Raw genomic sequence first — 23,817 nt, 5'->3', positions numbered from 1 at the left:
TTTTTGACCCATAAGGCACGAGCGTACAGGAGAGCGTGCATTTAGACTTAAGAACGTTTAATGCAGATGCCCTTTAAATAAGGAAATATTACTGTGGGAGATGAATACCGGTTTAATGTTTTGTAAGCAGTGGGGTAAATTTAGCTAAAAGCTTATGAGTCACTTTAACACTTAAAATCATTCTGTCTCATTTTATCAGTAGCAGCCTATCTCATTTTATCAGAGAAAAATTCCCTCCTCCTCCATCAGCCAGACTTCTTTATTTTCCCTGCCCTCCCTCTCATCCTCTGTTTATCATCCATCCACCTCATCACTCACATGCCCTCCCACCCTCTCTTGTCTCTTTTGTCTCTCAGAGCCTTCAGCTGGTGGATTGCTGGGCCCGACCCTGGGCCTCTGGAAGTCCAGCTCCCTGGAGAGTCTCCAGACGGCCGTGTCGGAGGCCAAGCAGAGTCTCATCCAAGCCCAGGTCCCCTTTCACCGCCCGCGGCCGCACATGGTCCGGGGGCGGGGGGGCAACCAGAGTTTCCGCATCGCCATCGACAAATCCTACGATGGACCTTCTGAAGATGGTAAGACTTCTCATTAGCATTTTAAAAACAGAAATAGTGTGTTCAGACATTACAGTTTCAGAAGAGATGTAAAATTGTGAACTGCTGCTGCCAACAAGAGACACGACAGACCTGTCTACTTTAAAGAATGTTCCTTTTTAATGTGTGACTGTCACTTTTGCTATAATATAGGATTCTTTGCTAGACATTGTATCCATTTTAAATTTGAGCCTACACTGCCAATGCACATCCCTTAGGCTTCATAACACACTGGCACTCAACAAGAGCCAGAGGCCTGCCAAGGGACAGTGCTTAGCCTAAGTACCTTAATGAAATGCTACATGATTTTATCCACTCAGCAATTTAGGAAGAACAACTTTATATCTTACAGCAGCATATTTTTAATGCTCTACCTTGTGAACCCACAGACATGTTGGATATTGAGTGAGTGTGTGTGTGATTACTGAGGAAATTATCCTCCATGTAGCTGAAATGAGTTCACGCAGAATGTTGACTAATGATGATTAGAAAAATCTGGAGTGCGAAAAATTACCCGGCTAGAGTTGCATTAGATGAGAAGTCAGACTTTGCCGCAGAGTGACCATTATACAAGTTAAATTTAGCATTGTTTAGCTTTTAGCAGGTCACCCAAATCTGTGTTCTGATACTTTAAATCAAACATTAAACCAAAAATGAGAATAATTTTAACTTCTGTTAGCTTAGGCTTTCTCTTGGGTTGGCCTTTGCTTGTAGGTGAAAATTCAACAGCAAGCGGATATGACTGCTGGTAGAACTCATCCAGGTATCAAGACTTGCCTCTGGCCAGCCCCCTGCACTGGGAGAAAGGCTGCCTAATAGAAGACTAACTAGCTTACTGAAACAGATGTCTCAACAGCACAGTGGCATGTACTGTACTGCATGCATACTGAATGAAATGATGAATGTATTACATGTAGTTGCATTTATGAGTACGTATTCCAGCTGTGTCTGTGCGTCTACTGCGACCTCTGCCCTCACACCTCCGTGTCTTTTCACCCTCCTCAGACGACGACCTGTCAGAGCAGAGCTCCGGTCATGAAACACCCGTCAGCAGCTCCTCTCGCCATGGCCTGGACGCAGAGGACGGGAAGAAGAAGAAGAAGAAAACCAAAGGGAAGAAGAAAGAGAAAAAGAGCAAAGGGAAGAAGAAAACAGATGATTCTGTGGAGGATCTGGACAAGAAGACCAAAAAGAAAGGATTTGGCCTCTTAAGGTAGGAGACCTTTAATACTTTAACCTCCCTAAAAGTCGTCAGTCACGAGTCAGTAATATCAGACATTTAGGTTTTCACTTTAAATAACAGTTTGCAGTTTGTGGGTTTTCTTTAGTTTAAACTTTCTAGCATCAAGGTGACTCTTTGTGATTGGTTAGTCAATGATAAATTAAGCATTGCAGCACCAAAGACTGCCGTGCCTGTACCTTGATTCTCTAAATTGAAAAGGTCACCTGCTTAACAAGAAAAATGTGAGCTACAACAGAGCAGGTAATGAGGCTTATGTTTCATCACTACTCCAAACCCCCAAGGTAGCATCAATGAAACTGTGAGTACTTTTGTTTTTGTGTCCAAACTGAACAGATTTTCAGAGGAGAATTGGTACTATTGGTTATTACACTTTTCTGTCTTGGTGTTTTGAGATTATTCAGGTTCAGGTTGGGTCAGCTGGTTTTAGATCACACTTTGAACCACATTAGCATTTTTGTAGCAGTGAATAAAACAAAATATCAGATGCATCCCTCCTGTAAACAGCAGAATTGAGGTTGAAATCGATGAAAAACAGCAGCACCCTGCCCTACTTTCCCCTGGTTATGTTTCAGCAAATTATGTACTGAGCACAGCAGGATTATGGGATATTGGATTATTGGATATGAACACAACCTTCTCGGTAATGGAGGGTATCCTTTATCTCTCAATCCAAGTAAAGTCCCACGACACAGTACCAACCCAAACTGCTTGTCACCCCTTTATCAACGTGTCCCCATCCTGATATTGGTGGTCCAATCCTCCAACAGCAATCCTTATCTATTGGCAGTGACACGGTGTGGTCAGTGTATCACTGCACTTCCAACACTTGAGATTCAATTAGGCTGTGGCGAGAGATAGCGCAGGCTGAGCGTTGGCCTACAGATGGCAGATAAGAATCCAATCGGCCACAGTGTCAAGGGCAGTAATGGAAGAGATGTTCACATGGTTAGGCTGGTAGTGGAGAGTAGGGCAGGGACGAGAAGGGCAAGATGAAGGACACACACAGAGAACCAGAGTTACATACAGGAACACGTGTCAGAAAGGTTGCAGTGGAGTGTAAACTTAAAATCCAGTTCACCTAGTGCTTGATTTCCCCAATAAAATGTACTTGTCTTTGTCTTGTGGCATCCTAAATACTTCAATTTTTTACACACATAAAGCTTCTGCTGTTTCTCTGCAGCAGAAACAGGCAAATATGTAGAAGCCAACACTGCTAGCTGTGTGACAGATTGTGTTTATATGTTTGGAAGGAGATCTATATGCATCTATACTCCACAAGCATACAGTACCATTTCCTTTTTTTCTCATTTTTCTGTTTATATGTTGGAGCTGGGATTTATGTTTCTCTCTGCCTTCTTTCTATACTCTCTCTCCATCTCCCTCTCTATGAGAGTCATGCCTACTCTCATTGATTGTGAAAGGGTTACTTACTTGTACAATGTTTAAAGAAACTTAATTTAACAGTCTTTATTAGGCCTGCCCTCTAAAAATTGAGTCAGTCAAGGACCCACCAATTTGAACGTCAGTTCTGTTTATTTCTGGGTCATTGTATACATAGCAAAACAGCATAACAGCACAGTGGGCTACACATTTTTACAAACATAATTTTGAAATGACCTCACTGTGAACCCATCTATGCACTTTTTGACACAAATGTGAATGTTGGCACACCCTTGAATGTAGTTATACACACACACAGACAAACACCTTCTCCTCTTTCTCATTACAAACTCAATGCCTTTTGAATTGGCAACAATAGCCAGAAACACTCAAAACCAGCCGACTGTTCAATCCAAGCACAGACGCTGAGTGCTTCTCTAACTCAACAATAGAACTGGGCCTTGTAAAAAGCTTCCAGATTGTTGCACCACACACTAGCCTTTCTCTCCCTGGCCTTTATCTGGCCAACTTGATCATTATTGAACTTGAAATATGACTTAATTAGCTGGAGTATTGCGCTGTTCAATCTAATTGCAGCTCTCAAATGTTATTTTACTCCAATGGCAGCATTAGGAAAAGGGCAAATTATAAACATATGACCTCAATTTACCTCTGCAATGAAAGTGTGCGCAACAGAAGCTAGCACAACAAATATTGGAAGTCGGCCCTGTCCTTTCAGCAGCCATAAATATTTAGTTTAGCTGCGCCAGTATTTGAAGAACAAGTTTTTTTTGGCGGCAGTACGTTGCAAACAGCTGGGTATAAGGTGACCTCTGGAGATCACATATTTGTTGTGGGAACATTTGTTTTTTGCTAAATCCATTTGTGATCCTCTTTATATGAAGAGCATCATTTCCTAACTGTACATATAGTCTTTCCTATCTCAGCACAACAGGTCTGATTTTAAAGCAATGTGGAGAGTATTTTTTTGTTATACATTATTACACCTGATTGCATAATGAAAGTGCTTAAATTTATGGTACAAAATTAGGGATGGATGATGTAGGAGTGATGATGTATGTATGTATGTATGTATGTATATAAAATGTCAAAGGTCCTGACACCCATACAGTTTACTTATTTAGCAAACTTGCTACATAATAGTGAAACACACATACACTGAACATCTGTGGAAAATAAACTGGATCATTTTATATGTGATTTTGCTTACATTTGCCACATTGTGATATGTATCAATGGTGGAAAAATGCTTGTATTAATATTGTGATAAAACATTAAACAATAGTGCTCAAAGTGATTTATTTTTAAAAAGTCTTTAAAGTGCTTAGAGAAAATGGAAATTTGAACATACAGTTCCATGACAATTTGGCAAACTCTTCTGCTCATGAAGATCATGTGATTGAAAGCACCAGAACAGCTATCAGTTAGACCTTGTGGGGGACGTTGTTTTCTCAATTGTGATATTCATTTATGTATTTTTGCATGTGCAATAATAAGACTACCATCAAATTATACACAGTGTTACTTATGGCTTAAGAGGTGCTGCATCTTTGGATTTAAGCTGCAAATTTCTGAATTTCAAAAATGCATCATTGTGAATTCTCAAAGATGTAACTAGTTTCTAAGCATCCATGTTTTAATTGTGGGCAAGTGAACAATTGTGTAAGAGTTGTTGGATATTTCATTTTGAAGCAATGTTTTTAGGGAATTAGTCAGGAGCTGGTTTGGCTGTGCCGTTCTCTCACTCTGCACGTGTTCCTGTCGCTCTGGAGTCAGATGGCCTCAGATTGTGGCTTCTCCTCTTTTTCATCACCAGGCTCTCAAAGCCCCGTTCGCATCTTGTCTCCCTGATTGCTAAATAAGCCAAGACAAATGGCAGTGCCCTTCAGACCTTCCTCGGTAGAGGTTGACTGCTTGTCTTGTCTGTATTCAGCAGACAGCAGTCAAGTCTTTGCCTGGAACGTAGCCTCGGGGGCCGTGCCACTGACAGACCGCAGAAAGACTAACACTGGAACTCAGGCTGCTCTGCTGTTTTCTCTCAGTACCGCTGCCACATCCGCATACTCCTGTAGAACAAAGAGGAGAACCTGGTCAGGGGTTTCAGATGTCTTTATCAAACAAGGATATTTACATTACACTCTCTGATTTTAATAAAACGTTTGCCAACAATATTATTTTATCTAAAAAGTAAAGGCTAGGGTTCCCTGTGCTCTATACCATAAAGGGATATTTTCTCATCCTTGAGAAGTTGATCGTGGCATTAATTCCAGTGTGCACAGCTTATGCTTGAGCTCATCTTGTTTTTGTGTGAGGATTAGACATATTATGGTTTGATCCAACATGACTTAATCAGGAGGTCAGGGTTTGAAGGATATAGCTTGTGACTGACATCCTCTGATTGTGTCACCAAGTGAGTGTCGCTCCCAAGTGACATTGGACGTGCCTCTGAACGGTGAAGCTGCGTGCATTTTTATGTTATTTATTCTGCTTACAGATGCATGTGACTTTGTCTGCTTGCGTGTGTGCCACCAATCACTGGGTGTGTCATTCCTCAACTGCCCCACCAGCCCTGCTGGGCACTGACACATCCCCTCTGTCCCCACGTCCCGTCAGTCACTCAGTCAGTCAGGATCAATGTTTAGTTGTCGCCATCAGCGCGCGTCCCACTGTGACAGTGCCCCAACACCCCCACCACCACCACCACCACCACCACCAATTTAAGGGACATGAAAGCCGGCGTTTTGATCCGCTGTTTACAAATCCACATACAACACGATATATCCTTTCCCCCACTTCTCTGTTTGCAGCGCAGAAGAAATCCGACAGGGAAGCAAGCCAATTAGCGCCGTCCGTTCCGCTCTTATCCTATCGCAGAGCAGCAGGATGTGCGGGGTTGAAAGGTAGTCACTGGTGGGCTGTACTCTACAGAACCAAAGCCTTGTTGTCAAATTGAAGGGGCTCGCTGCAAGATGATTTCAGATGGATTACTGCTGTTATCATGCACTCTGCCTCCTCACTCCCTTTCCATGAGCCCTTGCTCCCTTCCACTTTTAGTTTCACGATGAGCCCCCTCTCCTCAGTCTGTTCTGAAATGTCTTTACTTCCTTTCTTCCCGACCTCTATTGTGCCCTTTTCCTTTGGGTCCTTCGTAACTTCCTTCTGCTGTCTTTCTTGTCATCTCTCCACTCTGCCCTCTTCACTTGAGTGTTTCTTTCCCTATTCATCTCTCTATTTACTTGAATAAACTATTGATTTAGACAAAATGAACCCTCATGTCCCACTTGAATTCACACAAGTTCATAATTTTCTACAGTTAAGTGTGCTAATATGAGCTCTGTGAGGTCCCAGAGACCTTTTGCTAATTAAACAAGCACAAGGCATGTTGTACCTCAGATTTCGTCTTTGTGAAGTTTGTTGTTGGTGCTCTTTTCTTTGTCTGTTCAGCCATGATGGCCATCGCTGCTTGTGATACAGTTAACATCCAGTTATTGTTCTGTTTAATTCTAAACAAACCAGAAAAGTAAAAGCTATTATTTCCTGTGCATCAGAGAATATCCCAGGAAAAGATCAACTTGGTTATGGGTACAGCAAATTTAAAAGCTGCTAGCTGGCTATAGCACTGTTTTGTCAGCAATATGGAGTACCAAAACAGACTATGACAGTGTCACAGATTGTGACTTTAAACACATAAGACCAGCAATAACACAAAAAAAGGAAAGCATTGAAGGAAGGAAGGAAGGAAGGAAGGAAGGAAGGAAGGAAGGAAGGAAGGATAGACAACTGTTTGAACGGGCCCTGGTTGTCAAAAGTGTTGGTAGGCATTCCAAAATCCCTCTGACATGTTTGTGTGGTTGTCTTAGCGTTGACTCTAAGCTGTGATGGGGGTAAATTGGAGGTGCATTACCTAATCCCACCGTTGGTTAATGCACTGCTGGTGGATTTCTTTGATCCACCATCTCATCTGGCATTTAAGGGCTGTTAGCTGCGCTGATACGGAGTGGAGTCTTCCAGAGACTATTTATTAATGTTAGCATTCTCTTTTGTAAAATATGCATAAGGCCATACATTTTGCAGACAGGGCCAACCTATCTCTTGTGGATAAGCATTATCGTTCTCTCTCACTTCATCTCTATTCATCTCTTTATTTTTGCATAAATAATGTATGCAAAACCACAAATCACTTTCTTTGCAACACTTGACACGCTGTGGCTTACTAATCGGGGAATGTAAAGCCTTGCAGACTATATTCATTCACTTGTGCATGTGAAACCTGTTGTATATGAAGGCCAGAGGTTGGAATGATTGGAGTGGAGACAGCAATCATGCAAATTCCACTAAGTGTCAATATCACCTCTCTTATCTGCTGTTGGCTTTAACCTGCAATTAGAGGAACTTAGAGTTGGCTATTTGTGTGTGTGTGTGTGTGTGTGTGTGTGTGTGTGTGTGTCTGTGTGAAGATATACACTAAATACACAGTGTGAATCAGTGTCTGCATATGTTCTTTGTGTTTATACATTAAAGTCAGTCCCTGTTATTTGAAGCCATTATGGCTCTCAAGCTTATCTGCTATTACAATTCCTAATGCAGTTTTCCCCTCAACCCCCAAAATGTGCTGTAACATTAAAATACTGTTAACAGCAAGCAGTGAATAACCCTTCACAGAGGAAAAGTAGTCTTAAAATGACAGCTATATCTTTTTTCTTTTCATAATTCAGATTTGTGCACAATTTGCTCCCTGCAAGACTCCCGCCGCACTAAATATAAAAACCTGCCAAGTATTTTTCCAGTCGTTGAAAATGAGCTTTCGCGCAGTAGAAGCAGCTTCCTGTACCCGCTATTGAGGCACAGTTCTAATTTAAAACTTTGCCATGGAGGCAAACAGACACGGGCGCTATCACTGTTGGCAGCCGCCGGAAAAACAAATTAACTTTTTTCCCTCCATTTCTACCCTCCATCCATTGCGATGGGCAGCTTTCCTGAAATGATGTGTGGGTTTATTGGTGTTGATGTTAGCTGTCAGTCAAATATCAGAGGGATGGGGAATTGACAGTGGAGATGATGAGGAAATCCTCATGCATATATATCAGCTGATAAAGGGGCAGTCACAACAGGCATCACGCCTTTCCTTCCCGCCCCTCACTCTCTCTCTGTTTCTGTCACTCTTACTCTCTACATCGCGCATACCTTCCCCTTGAAATTCCCTTCTCTTTTCACATGAAAGGCTTTTATGTTTCTTGTCTTTCATGCCCTGGCTATACCTGCTTCCCTTCCTCTTCTTCAACCAGACCGTTTGGCTCAGAGCTCTCTCTTATTTACAGCTCTGGCGTTCAGCAGGGAGGAGAGGGGTAAGGCAGGGATGCCGACTCACTCCTCTGCAGTTTGACCGTGAAGTAGCTCCACTGGTGCAGCTGGAGAATTAATTACTTTTTTCATAGGCTTCTAAACACCTTGTTTACCTCCTCCTTCCAGAGTTTTGGAGTTACAAGGTCTATACTGTTAAATCATATGCCCTCTTGTCTAACTTATTCTGTCAGCCAGATTATCTATTATATATTTAATAGTTTTTTTATCTTGCTTAATGTTCAATACTGATTTACATCCTCTGTTATGTAAGGAGCAATCTGCAGAAAGCTAATCACTCGGTAATGTTCTCTAGAGTTTTGCCAGCAATCATTTCACCAGAGTAGCTGTCACATTTTTCAAATGGCAGAGATCTCATTTAGGAATGAAACTCTTCATTTTTATTTCTACCCGTAACGTCTGTGACTCATCCAACTGGGGAACATGATATCCACATTTGTACAGTGAATTATTGCCCATAAGATAATTATCAAATGAGACAGTGAGCTGAGGCTTCCATTTGTGTTGATCAGTTTCACGATCCATCAATTCCTATCGAGTTATGACATTTGAATTGACCCTGAGGGACGGACGGTTTGAAGTGCAGACACATTCGTATCAGCCAGACAGCTCAGCGGCATTTCGGCAGCCGACTGCCCATCACTCACCGGCCAATTAAAGGTATTCATGTGGCCACAGGAAACAGTCACGACCAATTAGCATTTGATCTTACGTACTCATGCACACACATACACTCAAAGCATGGGGCGCCAGGAAGTGATTACACCTCCAATGGCGGCTATGTCCCATCCAGTCATCTTCATGCCATGAGTGATGGATGGACTTCCTCTATCATTTAAGATTCTGCTAATGTCACACACATGCGAGAACACACACACACACTCCCTCTCTACTTGTGTCTTTCCTTGCCCCCTCATGCATCTCGCACGAAAACACACACAGAGCGTGACCTCTGCTTTCCAGACGGAGAAGGTTAAGTGTTTCTTGTCTGAGGATGTGTCGAGGACCGGAGGAGCCAAGAGTCTAACCTTTCCCAGTTTGCCAGTGGCTCTCATCTGGAGCCATGGTGACCTAGCCTTTTCCCTCAGCCTCCAGTTGGGAAAATGTTAAGAATTTTGAAAAAGCACCACAGAGTTCACAGATAGTTTTCAGCAGTAAATATACCAACACTATGTGGTTCAGAGGGTGGAGGAGTCACTGCAGTTACCACCCAGTTACTGATGTTTTTTTTACTTTAAATACACACACAGAGATAACATACAAAGCACCTTCCACAATGGCAGGGTGTGAAAATGATGCGTGTAGCCCAGTGGTCTCGTTTAATATTAATGGCTTCCCTGGCAGAAGTGGGAAGGGAAGAGACAAGACAAATTGCCGGGGGCAACGGGTTTTGTGTGGAATTGCTAAAATATGCCACATATCAGAATGCAAACAATTAAAGGGAAGCCCGTATTTCACCCGGCAGCCCCTGGACGGCTCAGCACTCAAGCAACTCTCACCGTCAAAAATCCTCTCTTTCCCCATTCGTTTTTTCTCTCCCTCCTTTTCTCCCATATTTTGCTTCACTCCCTCTTGTATTTTTCTCACTATTTGGTTCTTCTTTTTCTCTTTCTCTGTACCTTCTCCTTGTCACGTATTGCTTCCATTCCTTGATCTCAATCTTCCTCCCTTTCTCTTTATTCTGCCTTTCCTCCCTCCCTCTTCCCTTTGTCTTCTTCCCTTTTCCCCCTTAACTTTCCTGTTGTGTATCATGCAACATATTCTTCCTCCTGCTCCCTTCCTTGCCTTGTTCTTCCTTTTATAATTCCTTTCTCTAATGCTCTCCTTTCTCTCACCAGTCGTCAACCCTCCTTTTCCCGGTCCCTCTTCTCTTCTTCCTGCCTACTTCTCTTTGTCTCATCTTCTTATTTCCTTCCCTTTCCCTCCTTTTCCCCCTCCCTTTTTCCTCTCTGACTGATGTATCAGTACTCGGGAGACTGGCCAGGCGTTGATTAAGAAAAGCTTTCCATATCTGCTTTTTGTTCCCCTGAGCACAACCTGCTGTGCATTCATACCTGTCGGTCTGCCACCATCTTGCCTCTTCCAGGTGTTAAATTAGAGTAATTTAAAAAGGAAATTAAAATGACCATTATATATTTGCAGCAAGGCCTATGCATCTTTGTCAAGGTGTTGCAAAGTCACTTTATCTAGTTTGGATTTGGTCAGCAAATGCTAGCAATAACATTTTTTGACTACACTATGTTCTCCATCCACCTCCTTGCTCTCTCACACTTGCTTCGTGTGTCTGAGGTAACGTAACTTCAAGAATTTGATATCAAAATAAGATCTAACAGATGAATCCCCCACTTGCATCTTCCTCCCTACATTATTAATACGTTATAAGTGAGGCTGTTTTAACTACCATTAGCATCGGGTGGATCTTTCTTAGCTGCAGTTTATCTCTCTCACTCTCTCCTCCTTTTCTCGTATCACTGCTAATATCAGCCATTAATGGAAGCTGATTTGGCCCAAATTGCTGGCGGCGCAGGGCGTATGGAGAGGAAGTCAGACAAATAGATTCAATTATGCCCGGTGGGGAAAACTCAGTCCCTGCTGGCTGTTTTTATTATCGAACAAAGGTGGGGCTTTCTGCAAAGAGGCCAGGATTGGCTGATGGTGCTGTCAATCACAACAGGGGTTTCAGTGACCTGGCTTGACCTTCTTGTTGGGTGACAGTCTACTTGTAGCCTGATCCTCAGTTCCACCAGCAAACCACACCAATTTTAAAGAGCACTTGTTGTCTATTTTTTGCCCTGAATGTTATTCTGTCTATTTCAAGCCTGAAATATTTTCCGACTAGTCTCACCGTGAAGCAGCGCCGTGTTGCCAGGACAGGAGAAGGAGGCACCGTGTTACATCACAACTCTCTATAGTGTTAAGCTCTCTCTTTCTCTCTCCCTCTATCTGTCTCACCTCTTTTCTCTCTTTACTGCAAACTCCACCGGGATATGTGCACTCCTCTCCAAATACATACAGAGCAATCTAATTACTGCGATAACATTTCTGCTTGGCTGATTAACTGTTCTCCCTATGCCTCTGAACGCAGCAGCATTGCTTCTATATATTCCTAAGCTCCTTATTCCTCCCCAGCCGAGCTGCACTTTCATGGGAGCTTTGGCTCACCCATCCATCTCTCTTCTTTTCTCTCACTTTTTCTTTCTTTCTCTCTTTCTTCTCTGGCTCTTTATTCTCAGTCTCTCGTTTATTCTCCAAGGCTATTTAGCCAGCTCTCACTTTTTCTGCCTTGATCATTTAATTCCTTTTTTCTTACTTATTCTTTTCCTGCCTTTCTCTTGCTTTCTTTTCTCTTTCACACACTCAGCTTCTTTTTTGCCTCTCTGTCTCTGTCTTACTCTCATTCATTCTCCAAGGCAAATAGGATGTTTGGCCAGTTCTCTCACTTGCTCCGAGATATTTGTCACTTATTCTTCCTTAGAACATATCAAGCCTGTTGCAAGAAATCTTGGTGTTATGTTTAATACTTATTTAAGTTTTGAGCATCATACCATGGGGCGGGTGTCCAATCATGTTTTTATCACCTTAGAAATATTTCAAAAATAAGATGTATTTTTCAAATTTTAGAGACACCAAGACTGTCTTGCACGCTTTTATCTCCTCACGCCTTGATTGTTACAACAGTCTTATTCATTTGTCTTGAACAAAAATGTATTGACTGGCTACAGACAGTACAAAACTCAGCATGCCAGGCTTTTAAGGCTCATGATGCTTTTTACCCATGCATAAATGTAGACAAGTGGCTGCGATGCAAATGTCATTGTTCCGCATAAAAGTATATCAACTGGAAAGCAGATCAGGGCCAAATCATCCCTGCCCAACACCATAATATTTGGAGAACTTCTGACTATGCACAACATAGACATGCAATGTTAGGATTATGGCAGAAAAAGCTATAGGAATATCAAGTTTTTCTTCATAACGTCCTGCCATTGTTGTCTGCTGCTGTCTTTGCTTTACATACTGCATCTTGTGGACAGGTAAGACACAACCAGTGCTCCTAAAGGAATGCAGGACACATGTGGCGGCCCATGAACGCATAGCTGAAATCAAGTTTATTAGTACTTTAACCAGAACTAAAAGGCGTAATCACACCTGTTTTAGCCTCTTTACACTGGCTCCCAGTATAATTTAAGATTGACCTCAAGATTGATTACTTTTAAGAAACCTAATTTCTCTAAACTTTTATTCCATTTGAGCCTGTATGTACCTTGAGATCCTTGGCCAGAGGTCTTTTGGCTGTACCCAGCTTAAAACTAGAGGGGACAGATTTTACCTGAGTTGACTCGTATATGGTATTTTCCTCAAATTGGTTTCACCGGTTTTATTCTTATCCAGTTAATCAACATTTTTTTCAATCATTACTTTATCATTCTTTTTCATTATCTGTTTTCTTTTGTGAAGCACTTTGTGACCTGGTTTCTGGAAAGTGATCTACAAAAGATTATTATTATTGTATATTTTCCTTTCTTTCCTCTCCTCTTATTTAGTTTGCTATCTTCCTTGTTCCATTTCTCCTTTCCTCTTTTTTTCAAGCTAGAAAGGATGCTAAATCAGAGATGAGCCCTTCATGCTCTGCTGTGCCGTTGTGGGTTTCAGTTTGCATAAAGCTTTAGCTTGTATGCGTGTGTGCCTCAAACACTCACCTCAAACACTGTATGGCTAGGTGTTCACGAGTGTCATCAAGTCTGCAAGCGTGTGAGCTCACACACGTAATGTACACATACACACACGTCAATTAAATCCTTGTCCTGAAAACACGAGTTCCTCCACACACACACACATGCACACACATCCTCAGTGCCAGACAGCGTTCTCACATCCCTTGTTATGCCTGGCGATAACCAACCACCCACTGACTCCCTGCTGCACCAGATAGGAAAGCTTATTAAGAATACACTCACTCAAATCACACTGCACACCGTCAGCCTTGTTGTCACAATTGCATAAAAAAAAGCACCCCTAATGCTCAGAACGGAAGCGAGGAGACGATTGCTTGAAAGATTTATGGAGAAAAGGCCGCCGTGACGCTGTTCGGTCTGCAGAGAAATGAAGTGTTTAGTTAGTGGCTGCAGAAATCTGATGCAGTTTGTTAAGAAAATGATGTGTAATAGTTAAGTTTGTCTAATAGAGTGAGGTCTTTTGCTCTCTCTGGCCCTCTCCATCCCTCCCTGGAGGGCTAATTGCACTGGTCAGGTTGGTGACACCACACTGGCTAGCTCTGATCTCCATGTTACATATAGAGCCTCATTAGAGCACGGCTAACTGAGCGCACGCACGTTGTCTCCCTCTCCTACAGTAATGAGGGTGACAGTAGCTGTAGTAATTACAGTCAGTCCAGTTTCTTACCAGCCGCTTGCTTTGCAGAGTTTCCATTGCGACTGGATGGCTGCGTTTGTCCAAATCAGGATGTTGATTTTAAAGTGCAGTAGTCATAGTCTATGATGGCTGACTTAGGAGTCAGGAGATTAAGGCAAATGGAAAGAGGAAGAAGAAGGAGAGGAGAAAATGGATGACAATAAAACTGTCAAAATAGTATGTTTTTGTAGAAAAAAAATCAACCTTTTTATTTGCCATTTCCTTTTGAATTTTCTTCAAAAAGGACATTAACCATTTAAAAAAAGTCTATAAATATACCATATCACCAATATACTTTATGTATAGTGAGAAATATACTAGCAGGAACTCTCATTCCCAGAGATCAATGCAAACTGCAAACAGTCCAACGTGGTCTCCTCTCAGGATCCCAGGCCTGCAGAGGTGACGCCAGGGCAACGGCAGGAGTCGACAGGCTAATGATGACAGCAACGCACTAATAATGGTTCCCAGTAGCTCCTGTGACAGTGGGGAGTGTATTAAATGGGACACCAGAGCAGCCTGACTCACCAGGACCCCCTACTTCCCCTTAATGAGAGTTTGATGGAGTGGTTGTGTAGGTAGATAATGCTAAGTTAATGAGATGTCCTATTCCATGAGACTGTTTGCAGTTCACTACAGAGTTACTGTGTGTGTGTTGCCTGTGTTGATGTATATTGCTGTCTACTTGAGGGTGTGTGGCTGCTTACCTGCGTTTGTGAGCAATATATTGGTTTCTAGATTACTCAGTGTGTGTGTGTGTGTCTGAGTTACATCAGTTTATAGAGCTGTTTTTGTAGGTGTGTGTGTGTGTGTGTGTTTTTGTGTCCGTGTGTGTTTGTGCATTCGCTTACCTCCGCTTGTGCGTACAGTATAGTTCTGTCATTTATTTTTTTATCCAGCAGCAGTCTAGCACTCAACAGGAAATTAACTGTCAGATTTCTGAAAGAGTGACAGAGCAGAAACTGTCCTAAGAAGAGAGAGAATTAATAAACGAAACAAAGAACAGAGAGCACGTAATAAAAAACATAGGCAGAGAGAGAGAGAAGGAAAGCAATGAGACGTTGTTAACAAACAGTTGGCTCACCACAATGGAAAAAGAGGGGAGTTTTGGCGATGAAGAAGGAATAAGATAATGGGAGAGTGGGGGATAACCACCTCCCTTATGGCAGGTATATGTCTCTAATTGGGAGTCCCACCCCCATCCTGCCCCCCCCCCCCTTCCTTCCTTCTCTTCTCAGACAATGCAGTGCGAAAAAGAGGCTTTCCTAATTAATGCAGATATAATGATGGGTCCAACTGTGGCCCTCTGCCCTCTCAGAATGTTGATTAAGGCGCTGTGTGTGTGTGTATGTGTGGGGGGCGTGTGAGTGTGTGTGTGTGTGTGGAGGTGGGGCTAATCTACCAGTCAGCTCAGATAAACCTGGGATTTTGGAGAATCATATTTATGTGTAATATAATTACATGTCTATTGATGTATACTAAGACTGATAGTGCTGACATTCCTTTTAAACAATACTAAATTCTATATGGATATCACTGAGGTAATTGGTAGTCTGCTTTTGGCTCCAGCATAATGTGGGAGTAAAATCAAAATAGTTCCAAGAAGAAAAAAAAAGCATAGAAAAAAAAAGACACTGCGGCAGCGCCCACACTATTTCTGTGGCAAGTGATCTCTAGGAAGTGAGGTGGAAAGACATTAAAGCAACAAGGGCTTAGTACCAGTGACATCACCTGAAGACACATAAAAATAAAGCAAAGGTGTTGCAGATACAGATTTAAACTTCCTAAAATGGCTCAAAGATCTGGGTGAACAACTGAAATGAATGCCAGTTTTGCTTAAAGGGGCACTCCACCGATTTGACACATCAAGATCAGTTTACCAGTAATGGTTAGTAGTACTAACTTAGTACTACTCAGCCTGTGAAAACAATTGCATAATGTATTCTGTGGCATAGAGGAGCTATGTCAAGTCTGAGAAAATAACCCTGATGTCATCATCGGGCTGATTAGACCAGGTGAGTGGAGCTACGCTGGAGTTATGTGAGGTCACCTGACTTCTTGTACTAATAAGAATAATAAAGGTGAAATTTGCCCTGCCCAAACAGTCTGCCCTAATTGACACCTGGAAGCATCATACAGACTGAAGAAGTAGTCAGGTATTGTAGCCGGGATGTGGCTTCCCGGGGAGTGAATGAGATAAGATTTTCTTGAGTGAAGGGAAGTAAGACAGTGGCGTAACCTGGCACCACCAGTGTGTGGAGTTTAAAGCAATTTATGTGGGTGTTGAGCGTCAGAAGTAGGGTCACTCTAACAGGTGCAACAAAACTAACAGGAAAATTATGTCATTCAAGCACAGTCTGTACAACAGAAGAGGTCTAATCAGCCAATGGTTGGTGAAAACATCTGTGTGGGTGGACCATGAATGCTTAGAAGCTTTAAGTATATTCCATAGTATTTAGAATGCTTGCATGGGGCCACAAAGACTCCTAAACAGAGGACATACAAACAAACAACAAAACAAAAGTGACTGTTAACTGTATTAAAAGATCATTTGATTGGTCACCTCTCTGTGCCTTCTTCACAGTAAAACATAAGCAATGTAAATATCTGCCTTGCTGTTGGCAACGTTAACACACACAGCTGTAAGTGAAGTGAGAAGATAAGCTAAAAACAACACTAATTGGTTTGCAGGATGGTGCCAGGCCAACGTGGCATCCCTGTCCAGGTTTCACTGCGGCTCTGATGCTGCGACCTGCTCTTGGCCAGGCCAGCAGGTTACCATTCAGGCCACGTATCTGCCTGTAGCAGTAATGAGAAGTGCCTCTCTGTTAATGAGATAAACACAGACATTAGATTGGCTCAGCAGGAGCTCGGAGGAAAGGAGAGGGCGAGAGGAAAAGAGAAGTAGGTTGGCGGGTGAGACGGAGGAGGCGAGAGAGAGAGAGAGAGAGAGGCTGAGTGAGAAAGGAGATGAGGGAGGGTGGTGGGCATGGTGAGAAAGATGATGTGAAAGAGAGAAAGAAGAATATGAAATATTTACAGGAAATGGCTTGGTTAATTTCTTGAGAGTGTGAAGTAGAGCTTCATTATATTTCGAACAGAGGTGAAGTATATTTTGCCTGTAAAATGAGGGAATAAGTGCTCCAGAATGATAATGATGATGATAGTCGTAATGGCAAAGTTGTGTGACACTGTGAAGTAACAGCTATTTTATTGGACAAAATGTTAAAATATTCATGCTCCATATGCTGCGTGACAACTGTACCCCTTTTTCATGTGCCCACACACACACAGACATACTCACGCTGTGGATTGTCAGTGCCTGCTGTGACATTATAACCATATCTATCATTAAGCAATCTTTTTCCAGGCAAAGCCACTAATGAACACACAGGAGTAAGAATGAGTTTGTCTAGCAGTGTGCATGTGTGTATCAACATTTGGAAATGTGATGCAAGGTGGAGTGTCTGTGTGTTTGTGTGTGTGGTGTTAGAGAGCCTCTTTCATCAACTCATGCAAGCTCTGTTGCCTGAGTGAAGTTTATTGTTTCATCATAAAAGATCCAATTAAAGCACCTAAACCTTACCTCCAAAGTAAAAGTACATTTGGCAGCCAGCAGTACTGTAGCATCTACCTGAGGTTTTAAGATTATAAAGGTAAACAGGAAGTTGCAGGGATGACTCACACAATCTCAATACCCAATTTCCCTTATCACAGAATCATTCCGGTCATTTGAAACTCACTTTGTTGCATGTTTTTGTGTCCCTTTCTGTGTTGTCCAGGTTTGGTAAGAAGAAAGATGACAAGAGCAAAGATGCTGCCAAAGCCTCCAAAGGCAAACTGGAGGCCCTAAGTGAAGAGGAGCTGGACAGGATCCCTGACAACAGAGATGGGTATGAATCAGACCTGGGTGGAATATGTCTGTGTGTTGGTTTTTCACAGTTTAGAGCGTCAAAAGAGAGAGGGGTTTACAACACAGGAAAGTGCTGAAAGAGCCAGAAAGTTCACACAATCATAGAAAAGCATTTGTCAGTGTAGGAAAGTGCTGTGATTGACACCTTACCTTACAAGTTGTGAATCATCCTGATGCAGCAACATGCTCCAAAACAACTGCTCAGTTGAATGTGTAGCACAGCTGTCTATCATACCACCACTCATAGGTTCAAGGCTAAAGAGAGATGCTCATTCTGAAGTGAAGAATGCATGTATTTGTATTGTCCCCATGTGTAACTGCATCCTCCCCTCCTGTCTGACAGCTACAATCCACGTTACACCGAGATCCACTCTGGCCACGTCACCCCCGACCCAGCCTCCCTTCCTGACGTGGAAGATGACGACAGCGACCCCAATTACGCCCGCATCAACAACTTCCGCCAGCCGCCCTCGCCGCAGTCATTTATCAGCCGCACGCCCTCCCCTGCGGCGCTGACAGGGGGGGCTAATCTGCCTCAGACCTCCTTCGAGGAGCTGGATGGGCTCTACGCCAAAGTCAACAAGTCCAGACCCCCGCCTGCTCTACAGAATAAGCATCAAACACAGGCAGACAGGTGAGAGAATGGAGGAAGGGGCTTAGGAAAAAGGCTTGGTCATACTAACAAGGACCTATCTTATGCTAGTTGCTCACAAGTATTGTCATACATATGTGTTTGTTTTTGAAATGCATGTGTAGCATTTGCATCTGTAGGTCTGCGTAGATACACAAAGTTGTGTGTGTAGGTGTGTACACACAAGGTCACAGACCATGACTTGACCAGAATGAGTGAGGGACTATTTGCACATATCTACATTCATGCTCTGCCGAGCCAGAAAATGCATAAAACATGAGTGCATGCTTACACTGGAGTTACACTCTCATATATGCACACAAACCCACACACACTTCTACAGCATTACTACAGTAATGCCATGCGTGATTTATGTAACTCGTCTGTTATGTTGTGCAATCATTTTGACCTCTGTAAATCTTTTAAACTTTCAAAAACATGATGATCATTTCAACTTGATAATTACATTTTTCCATAATATTCGTTGGGTCAGATTAACTGCCAAGGTGCTCAGTTGGGAGTCCCACACCAACTTTAGGATATACTGTTGTGCAAATAGTATATCCTCTCTCCTGGGGGTTCCTTCTCTTACCCACACACACACAAATATATACAGGGTCGTGGCGTGACACTTGGCAGGCCACTAGCTGCTCCTTGTCTGTTCACACTTGGCACTATAATGTGTTCTAGGCAGATGCAGTCACTAGTGGCCAGCTCTTGATATAGATATGAGATATAAGATATCGCAAAATGAATAAGACTGGAATGACTTGAGACAATCTGAGGTGCCATATGATGAATAATAATAGTAATAATAATAGCTTTATTTGTAAAGCACTTTTCGATACAGGTAACAAAGTGCTTTACAACAATCAATATAAAACACACAAACAAATCAAAATAAAAGATAAAATAAAAATAGGCCTAAAAAATAGGCACCACACAATATAAGCTTTTTTTTTTTTTTTTTTAATGTTAAGAAGTGAGCTAAAACAGGGGACTGCCTCTACAAGCCTGATCTCCTCTGGCAGATTGTTCCAGAGTGTAGGGGCCCTGACAGCAACTCCCTGTCTCCTTTGGTTTTCAGCCTAGACCTTGGAATGGCTAGCAATGCCCTACCAGATGATCTCAGTCTGCGTCCTGGCTCATAGGGGGTTAAAAGGTCAGAAATGTAGGGGGGACTAGCCATGCCTGGCCTTTAAAGTAATTAAAAGAATTTTAAAATCAATCCTAAAATAAACAGGCAGCCAGTGCAAGGATGCTAAAACGGGGGTGATATGGTCACATTTTTTGGAATGAGTTCAAAGCCGAGCTGCAGCATTTTGGACTAACTGTAGGCGGTGGATTGATTTCTGACTGAGACAGGTATATAGGGAGTTACAGTAGTCGAGGCAGGAAGAGGTAAAAGCATGGATGAGTTTCTCCATATCTGTTGGTGAAATAACCTTAACCATGGCTATATTTCTCAAATGAAGAAAACATGACTGAACAACTTTCTTTACATGGGGTTCGAAACACAAGTCCTGATCAAAAACTACACCAAGGTTTCTGGCTGAGGACTTTGCATAAGTTGCTAGTTCAACAAGGCTTGCAATGATTTAAATTTCTAATTGTGGTGGGGCAAGTACAATGACGTCAGACTATGTAAGGTTTAGTTAGAGAAAGTTGTGTGACATCCAGTGTTTTGGGGGGATGAAACTGAGCCGGCCACAGTCACAGAGAAACATCTATTAGATAGGTAGGACCTGAAGCAGTTTAAGGCCACATCAGTGATTCCTACCCACCTTTCCAGTCTTTCAAATGTGGTACTAATTGTTTGAATACAGCTTTTTCTAGGATCTTGGATAAAATGAGAGTTTTTAAAACAGGTCTGTAGTTATTCAGAGTTGAGGGATCTAAATTGGGTTTTTTAAGGAAAGGTTTGACCAGAGCAGTTTTAAAACAAGCAGGGACACAGCCGGAGGTCAGGGAGCTATTTACAATAGATAAAATGAAAGGGCCAACAGTAGGCATAGTCTACTTCAGTAGTCTGGTAAAAGGTTAAAGTCTCTGGGACATAAATTATGGGGATCAGATGTCAGTCTGGGATCAGATTTTTTTCTGTAAAAAATATTTTAAATTGCTCGCAGAGGTCAGATGTAGCAAGCAAGTTCATGTTGGGGGGCCACCAACAATGTGGTCAAGTGTTTTAAACAGTACTTTTGAGTTTTGGGCATTCTGAGAGATTAAAGTGAGAAAGTAAGTTGCTCTTGCATCATTAACTGCAGCAGTGTATTTCTTCATTAAGTCCTTCATGTACTCATAATATATGTGGAGTTTGCAGGCCTTCCATTTGCGCTCTGCTTTGCGTACCTCTCTCTTCAGGGAGAGGGTGTGGTCGTTGAACCACGGTTGAACTTTTGAAATTGATTTGGTTCTGATTGGGGCAACTGAGTCCAATGTTATCAGGCAGAGGTCATTAAAGGAGCTCACCAGAAGGTCAGCGTCATGGAAGAGAGGCAGCTCAGAAGAGAGGGACGAGAATGCATTTGAAAATTTACTAGCTGTTGTTGAGTTGATGATGTGAGAGCGGAGGGGGCCAGTGTAACTTTAGGCAGCGGAGAATAATACAGATTAAACATAATTCTACGATGATCAGATACACAGACATTAATAAGTTCCATGTTATCAATCTTCAGGCCATATGATAGAACCAGAAGATCCAGAAAATAGCCCTTATCATGTGTAGGCCCTGTGGGGTGAAAAACAAAATTAAAAGACTCTTAAGAGGTTAAGAAATTCCCCGGTGCGTGCATCACTAGGGCAACATATATGAATATTAAAATCACCAATAATACAGACCCGGTCATAATTAGGTAGAAGCAGAGGGAGCAGGTCTAAGAATTCAGAGACTAAAATGTCATTAGATTTAGGAGGGCGATAAACTAAGAGAAATGAAATGTTTGGCTGATGTTTGAGAGCAGAAGGGAGAGGGTTAAGATGGATGTAGATTAAGTTACCTACATTCACTTTTCTGCCAGTGGGGGGCAGAGTACATTTTTTTGGTCTACTATAGTTAATTCCGACAGGTGGGACAAGTCCATTATTTGGGCTGTAGGGGGAGCTGGTGGTACAGACTGGAGGTGAAGAGGTCAGTGGGGACGAAGATGAGCAATTAGTGACCGGGGTGTAGTCCAGAGTTGTTGTGGAGCTAGTAGCAGTTAGTCAGTGGCGTGAGGCTGTAGTAACTGCATAGAACATGTTTGCTGAAAGTGCTTTTGTGCCATGAAAGCTGGGGTGGATACCATCTCTGCTAAAAAAGGAGGCTCGTTATCAAAAAAAGTTTAAAATTGTCGATGAGAAATATGTGAATACATACACACACAGTGAAGTTAAATAGGGTTAGGACAGTGACTCATTTTTGTTGTGTTGCCTCTGTACTCAGAAACTAAAATGAAACAATGACTATGAGGGTATTAAGTGCTAACTCTAAGCTTTAATGTAAGGATGTTAGGATCCGTCCTTCACCTTTAATCTGATTAGATCAGATTAAAGGTGAAGGAACTGCAGTCCTTTTTAGACATAGCCCCCCAAGTTTAGGCACCAAAAAGCTAAATAATAAACTTGAATAAAGCCATCATTTGTAATATTTAGTATAGTATGCTATATTTACATTCTTCTTCGCTGCTGATGCTCTGCCAGGCCCGCACTGTCACACATGCTCAGGACGTCAGGTGACTGCCTTCAGTCAAGAACATTATGGGTGGTCATAAAAACCTCCTTGGTTGCATTGTCTGTATGTATGACATCATTGTCTTGCTGCATAATCCTGCACTGTCGACCTAGTATGGATGTGAACTCCCTTAATGCTAAGAGTTGGCATGGTCATTGAATGTGCTGGAGTTTAGTTTTCCCATATGCCTTTCAAATTGTTGTTTGTTATACATGAGGTCAAATTGATGCTGAACACATCATAAACATATTTTTTCATATTAGACCTATATAGACCAACAGCTATGTGCAAAGAAGGAATTATGGAGGCTCAAGTATTTATGGGCAATTTAAGGTAATATAATGACAAAATCCTTGAGTGTGAGTAAAATCTATTTAGTATAGGTGTCAGAGCCCCCCGTTTTCAGTGTAAGAGAAGGGTTAATGCTTGCAGAAGTACACTGCTTATCAGTGTTGTCATTCCTTCCATATTATATATTATTACTGCTGAAGTTTTTGAAACCTCAGAGTTTAACTTGCAGCCAGTTTTGTATGTGAGAGAGAAAAAGGGGAAAATCTAGAGAGGATTCTAATGCAAATTTATCATTTCCCATATGAAATAATACAGGCCACATTAAAACTTCCCTCAACTTAAACTCTCTGACAGAAATTACTATTGACTTGCAAATCAAAAACTAAGCCCCAGACACCCAATCTCATCCAGAAAGAGAGGCTGCAGAGAGAGAGAGGTTGGACATGGAAATGAGACAGATGGGAAAGGGAAGAAGTGACAGACGGAGGGACAGAAAAGAGAACGCAGGAAAAGAGTGTAGAGAAACAGGGAAGCCAGACAGAGCCAAAATGGAGAAAGAGAAAACGTGTTAGATAGGGCAGAGTAAATTCGAGAGGGAAGAAGTGACAGAGGAGAGGATGCAGACAAAAGAGGAGAAAGGATAATTAGCCACAGTCTAGCAGCCTGACAGATCTGTTAGACCACTTTAGCTCTCATCCACTAGTGGTGGGTACTTCATTACCAGCCTGTTTTCTCCTCTCTGTCTCTGTGCCTCTCTTACACTCTTGGTGTGTCACTTGTTCATTCTCCCTCCCCTTTTTTTGCTCATAATGTATATTAGATAGTCTTTAGCATTAGCATGATGGATGAGGAGTTTTCTTTGGCTTGTTAACTCTGTATGTGAGAGGGTCTCCAGAGACAAAGAGAGACAGAAATAAATGTCTAATAATGTTATTAGAGTGCGGTCATACTGCACATGTTGGTTTTTAGAAACTCAAATAATTAAACTAAATTGTGGCTGCCAAAAAAGGTAGATTTGTTATTGTTGTTGTTAACCTTTGCATACAGAGCTTTTAAGTGGTATATAATGTATTCGCAATCAGTAAATAAAGGATAAGGTTGGCAATATTTTGTGTTTTATTTTATTGTCAACAAAAAGACCAAAACCAATGAATTGATACTACTAACAAGCAGTGGCCTGAGATAGCTTATTCCTCTGTGCCATAGAGCTCCATTGATTTTTTTTTTTTTTCAGGCATTTATTTGACAGTTAGTGACAGGAAA

At 42.0% G+C, this 23,817-nt stretch overlaps 1 protein-coding gene across 8 annotated transcripts in view; it reads left to right on the top strand.

Annotated features, from left to right (window-relative positions):
• pard3ba (par-3 family cell polarity regulator beta a) overlaps positions 1 to 23,817 on the top strand; it is a 153,419-nt gene that overhangs the window by 90,384 nt on the left and 39,218 nt on the right. For all 8 annotated transcript variants that reach the window (XM_044187794.1, XM_044187788.1, XM_044187789.1 and 5 more), the window contains 4 exons: positions 357 to 572; positions 1,596 to 1,803; positions 17,790 to 17,900; positions 18,264 to 18,554. In XM_044187794.1, the coding sequence (XP_044043729.1) occupies positions 357 to 572; positions 1,596 to 1,803; positions 17,790 to 17,900; positions 18,264 to 18,554 (826 nt within the window). The remainder of the gene's footprint in view (positions 1 to 356; positions 573 to 1,595; positions 1,804 to 17,789; positions 17,901 to 18,263; positions 18,555 to 23,817) is intronic.

This window comes from Siniperca chuatsi, linkage group LG24 (genome assembly GCF_020085105.1).
Source record: "Siniperca chuatsi isolate FFG_IHB_CAS linkage group LG24, ASM2008510v1, whole genome shotgun sequence".
NCBI lineage: Eukaryota > Metazoa > Chordata > Actinopteri > Centrarchiformes > Sinipercidae > Siniperca > Siniperca chuatsi.
This window is presented reverse-complemented; position numbering and strand designations above follow the sequence as displayed.